Source organism: Heptranchias perlo, chromosome 36 (genome assembly GCF_035084215.1).
Source record: "Heptranchias perlo isolate sHepPer1 chromosome 36, sHepPer1.hap1, whole genome shotgun sequence".
Lineage (NCBI taxonomy): Eukaryota > Metazoa > Chordata > Chondrichthyes > Hexanchiformes > Hexanchidae > Heptranchias > Heptranchias perlo.
Window position 1 is genome coordinate 2,944,255 of NC_090360.1, and position 6,000 is coordinate 2,950,254.

The 6,000-nt window shown below is 42.9% G+C and overlaps 1 protein-coding gene across 2 annotated transcripts in view; it reads right to left on the reverse strand.

Moving 5' to 3' along the window:
- The window catches only part of LOC137303940 (cGMP-dependent protein kinase 2), a 55,743-nt gene extending 50,020 nt beyond the window's left edge, over positions 1-5,723 (reverse strand). Inside the window, exon 1 of one of the 2 annotated variants that reach the window (XM_067972347.1) lies at positions 5,248-5,723. In XM_067972347.1, coding sequence (XP_067828448.1) covers positions 5,248-5,717 — 470 coding nt within the window. In that variant the 5' untranslated portion in view covers positions 5,718-5,723. The remainder of the gene's footprint in view (positions 1-5,247) is intronic. The other variant, XM_067972346.1, reaches the window with a different exon arrangement.
- Between the last annotated feature and the right edge of the window lie 277 nt (positions 5,724-6,000).

Genomic DNA, 6,000 nt, shown 5'->3' on the forward strand with positions numbered 1-6,000 from the left:
CAAAGGTTTACCAGACTGATTCCTGGGATGGCAGGACTGACGCATAAGGAGAGAGTGGGTTGACTAGGTCTATATTCACTAGAGTTTAGAAGAATGAGAGGTGATCGCATCAAAACATATAAAATTCTAACAGGACTAGACAGACTAGATGCAGGGAGGATGTTCATCATGGCTGGGGAGTCCAGAACCAGGGGTCACAGTCTCAGGATACGGGGTATGCCATTTAGAACTGAGATGAGGAGAAATTTCTTCACTCAGAGGGTGGTGAACCTGTGGAATTCTCTACCACAGAAGGCAGTAGAGGCCAAGTCATTAGATGTATTCAAGAAGGAGATAGATATATTTCTTAATGCTAAAGGGATATGGGGAAAAAGCGGGAACAGGGTACTGAATTAGACGATCAGCCATGATCATTTTGAATGGCGGAGCAGGCCTACTCTTGCTCCTATTTTCTATGTTTCTATATCCTCACCCAAAGACCACAAGTGCTCAGCTTCCTCCTGGAGTCAGTGGGAAGCAGTCAGGAGTGGGAACCATGGCTGATATTTTTCAGCCCAGGGATACTGAGATCAATCACAGTGCCCTTATTATAGTTCCAGCTGAGACAACTAACATAGTACAGACTGGGACCTGATCCTAGACCCATCCTGGTATGTGCGGCTCAGTGTTATCAGTTAAACAGGCTGCAAACCATCAGCTGGTGCAAAGCACTCTGGAGATAGGGGACTTTCAAGAGCCAGTAGGTGATTCATTTGTAATAATTTTACTGAAGAACAGGTCTAGCCCATTAGATTTCAAAATCTCCTTCCTTCCCATATGGGTTAAAATTTAACTCCATTTTAATAGTGTAAAGTTTCAACTATTTTGGACAATCTATAGGATTATACACTCGAGAACTTTTCCAACCATATGAAACACCATCAAAAAAAAAGTAAATCTCTGTGACGGCTTCTTAATTAAAGGTCTGGAGAAATTGAAAGTAATTAGAATCTGGTGGGTGTCCTTGATATTGACTAAAACATTTATTGTGATGCTTTTTAATATTAAAATCACCATTATACACAGTTAGGTTGGACCAGGTGCACAAGTCATGAATTTCAGAATGCTAATACACAATAAACTAACCAAAAGCTGGCCCTCCCTCAGAATACTGACAGCAAGGAATTATAAATTGTATATCATCAAATGTTAAAGATGTTAAAGTAACGTCAGAAATTTATGGCTTGTAAACCAACAATTCCTATATTAAAAACAATGAGCAATTTTCAGAATGAAGGACTGCAGAAATTTACATCTGCTGCATCAGGAATGTGATGTAAGCAGTCTAACTATTCACTGCATGTGTTTCTGGAGAGAGAATTGATCGGGGAATGCAATGAGAAGGCTGGAAGGGGAGGCAGAGTCTCCAAGATATGCAAAGGGACTTGGGCCTGAATAGTATTTTCCTGTTGGTTAAAAATTCTTTGATTCTAATTGTGATAGTGTCAGAGTAAAGCCCAGCGATTTACACGATGCAAAGTGTCGGTGCAAAGTGAAACCTCTTCACACTGATAGCACAGTCACAGTGTAACTGCAAAAAAAATAGAACTTACATTTATTGCAAACACTGCTGTTTGTGGGATCTTGCTGTGCGCAAATTGGCTGCTGCGTTTCCTACATTACAACAGTGACGACACTTCAAAATACCTCATGGGCTGTAAAGTGCTTTGGGACATCCTGAGGTCATGAAAGGCGCTATATAAATGCAAGCCTTTCTTTCTTTTTCTTTTATATAGTGCCTTTTATGACCTCAGGAGGCCGCAAGGCACTTCACAACTCATGAAGTACTTTTGAAGTGTAGTCACTGTTTTAATGTAGGGGATCGGGGCAGCCAATTTGCGCACAGCAAGGTCCCACAAACAGCAATGAGATAAATGACCAGATAATCCGTTTTAGTGATGTTGGTTGAGGGATAAATGTTGACCAGGACACCGGGGAGAGCTCCTCTCCCTAAGACATCAGCAAAATATCCTTCAGTGAGCTGACAACTGACGCAGAAACCCCGACATTCCGTTAAAGTGACAATGTTATTTGTGCAGGGGGAGGAGCAGAGTCAAGAGAGTCTCCTTATCGCAGTGTTCCATGCGGGTGACACAACGGATTATTTTAATGAAATTTATGTCATTGCATCTGTATTTTAAACAAATGAAGAATGATCTGTTCGACACTTTGATGAAAATGGTGTTCTTTTTCTCGTTAACCATCTAATGACATGATGACTAATGCAGAATAAGGAGTATCTTGGGAGTTATTGCATAGCAGTAATCGAATTGAGATAAACAGAGTGTGAAACTTAAGCAATTTCTAACCACCATCAGGACTCAACGATTAGATTACAGCCTGTAAACCACCCCCAGTATCTGTTGTACACTTCAACATCTACAGTTTCAATTTGATATTGGGCTTTTGTTCTATTTTTGCTCAGATTTTTTTAAAATGTCAACAACAGCTGTTGAGAGTGGACGCCAACCGTCGATGCATTTCCTGTCCTCGATATGTGATGATATTCACACAAGATAATTAGCAATTCTGAGATCATTACTGCAGTGTAATCAATCTGCAGGTGATCACCAGGGAAACCCCAGGTTGAGTATAGATTACATTAGAATTAAACGTACCCATTATGCTATCTGGTTAGGTTATGTGGTGCAGGCAGGAGGGTGGTTATTACATCGCATTTACACCAGAGAAACAGGCCATTCGGCCCAACTGGTCCATGCTGGTGTTTATGCTCCACACGAGCCTCCTCCCACCTTACTTCATCTTCCACCCTCTGGGTAAAGAAGTGTCTCCTAAATTCCTTATTGGATTTATTAGTGTCAATCTTATATTTATGATTTTGTCCCCTTTTGTGTTCGGATTCTAATTTCTCGAGGTTTTTTTATTTCACTGGTTAGGGTTAGATTGAGGGCCGCAATGTGCAATTGTTGGTTGTGTCCTTTACCTCTAGGCTCTGAGTTTGACTTCAGACCAAACTGATGGGATGAAAGACAACTCTCTATTGGCTCTAAGGGTCTGATGTAATGAGCTTGAACACTCTCGATCCAGCTATGTGTTGCCATTGGACAAACCTGCCTATAATTAGCATAAATTGGCCGTTTCACTCTGCAGGTAATATGGTTGGCTGGTGTATTCAGCCAATTCACACTGGTGATGCGCATGCTCTTGTGAGGTTGAGATTAGGGGCATCGGAGGACTGACATCTTTACTATGTGTCTGGCCAGGATACTACACCTGCTGTACCAACACTACACAGCCTACAGTGCGGACAGTGCCCCCAGAACTGGCTTCACTCATCATGATGAGCAAGATCATAACAAACGTTCATAATTCATCTCCCCAAAGGCTTAGGGGTTAAACACACTACACGGTGACACACTGAGTCATGGCTGACACCAGCTAACAACTGACATGGTCACATAGAATTACATAGAATTTACAGCACAGAAACAGGCCATTCGGTCCAACTAGTCTATGCTCCACATGAGCCTCCTCCTTCCCTACTTCATCACACCCTATCAGGGTATCCTTCTATTCCTTTCTCCCTCAGGTGTTTATCCAGCTTCCCCTTAAGTGCATCTCTGCTATTTGCCTCAAACACTCCTTGTGGTAGCAAGTTCCATATTCTACCCACTCTCTGGGTAAAGAAGTTTCTCCTGAATTCCCTATTGGATTTATCAGTGACTATCTTATATTTATGGCCCCTAGTTTTGGACTCCCCACAAGTGGAAACATCATCCCTACGTCTACCCTATCGAACCCCACTTCATAATTTTAAATAAACCGCACAGGGAGACACGGACCCGCACAGATCAGGAAATGTTCAACCTTTGGCCAAGGTTCAGTTTGGTGATCTTAGGCAGGACAGGGATGGGGACACTATAACTGGCCTCAGTGTCCCTTGGGTGGGGAGGGGGTTGTTCATTGTATCCAAATGATTTATATCAATTAGTGTTAATTGTATTCAGGCGATGCGTATCAATTGGGAACTCTCATATCCATTTATAAGAGATCTGATCCAGGGTGTTGTGTGGGTGTAATGTGGATCTCTGTGAATAAAGGATTGGAAGCAACTGAAGATCAGGCTCTAGTATTCCATCCTTCACCACCAGGCTATCCAGTTTATGACAGGGGTGAGGGGAGAGTAAAAACTGTCCAGGTTCCCGTCCATTCCCACTATCTATGTGTATGTGTGTTCACATGTATGTGTGGAGATGTCAGCTGAGGGTCAGAACAGGTGATTCCCCCAACAGTTGAGCAGCCTGCTAACATTTAATGTCTTGGCTTGTACATGACGAGTTCCCCTTCTGTGAGACACTGATGGTGGAAAGAGTGGGGGAGGGAGTTGAGTGCTACCTGTGGAACTGTCCCCGAGCAGGAGTTACTGCCTTCGGGAAATGAGGAGCGAAAATTGGAGAGAGGAGATTAAGATGCGAAGGAAGTCTGTAATACAGGGTACAGACCTGCCCTGATGAAAAATAAGGACTATATCTCAGGATTGCTCTGTTACCAGTAATAGGAAGGGTTCAGGCCCAGAAAAGGTACAGAATTATATTGTATATGACAAAGAATAAAATACTACATTCAGACAATAACCCAGTTTAAATTCCTATCAAAGGTGATAATAGCTGACTGCAGTAACTGGCTATATTAAAACTAGAAATACCCAATTTAAACTACAGCCATAGTGGGAGAGGGTGGAAGCAAAATAGAACAATGCTCTGTTTTTAGGGTGCTTGTTTATGCAGTAAAACCCAGAGACCAAATTCTGAGGAACATACATGTGTATTCATGTTATTTTGGGAAGATGCATTTTTCCAGGCAACACATTCCTGTGTAAAACTGCAGCTGTATCTATGAGTTCTTGAAAGCGGAATATTTTTATGCTGGAATGGAATAACATATCTGACAGCGTTTACACCACATGCTCTGAATTCTAAATCTGTAATAAACCCCATAATGTAAGTGAGGCGGGTTTATGAGTGAGGGGGGTTTATGAGTGGTGCGGGTTTATGAGTGGTGGGGGGGTTTATGAGTGAGGGGGGTTTATGAGTGGTGCGGGTTTATGAGTGGTGGGGGGGTTTATGAGTGAGGGGGGTTTATGAGTGAGGGGGGTTTATGAGTGAGGGGGGTTTATGAGTGGTGCGGGTTTTGTATCCCCCGCAATGTTGTGGGGAACTAGCGACCTGGGAGGCTCTGCTTTCTCACCTGGAGTCCTTGCGCACTCGAACCTGCTCGATGGAGAACTTCTGAACATTGTGACAGTAATAATTCCAAGAGGTTGGTTCCGCAGAGACCCCCTCCTTTGCCTTGAAGCGTCGGTGGATCTCAGTCGCCACCTGTGCGAATCGCTTCGGCCCCTCGTTTATGATACTGACCAGTTTCTTGTGTTGACTGAGGTTGGGAGACAGGGGGGCGGTGTTATATCCTATAGCGTCTTGAAGTTTGTCTATTTGAGAAAGTTTTCCTTTCAGCTCTTTCTCCAGTGACTTTATTTTCTCTTCTTTTTCTTTCAGTTGATCATCCTTCTTCTTCAACTCTTCCTCCAGGCCGAGAATCTTCCTTTTGAGCTTCTCTAAGATCTCCAAGGAGGGACTCATCACCCTGGGGGTGGAGCTGGTCTCCTCAGGTTTTGCCGCTCTGACAGAACCGTTTCCCATTGCGTAGACATAAATCATCCCAAACACCTCCGAGAAACTCTCCTATCGAGACTGCTGTTGAGAGAAAACCATTCGTGCAGTAGGAATATCAATTAGGTTTCTGAGTGGCTGCTTTTGAAGCTCTTATGCTGATTAATTTCTATTCCACAATCATCTCCTCTTTGTATGAATTATATCTGCAAATAACACTCCATAAACAATAAAATGTAAAAATATGTGAAAAGTTTTGCCTTAAACCTTTGCCCAATATCCCCAGGGCACTGCTTAATGGAATGAAGGGACATGTGTTCCTCTCCATTAT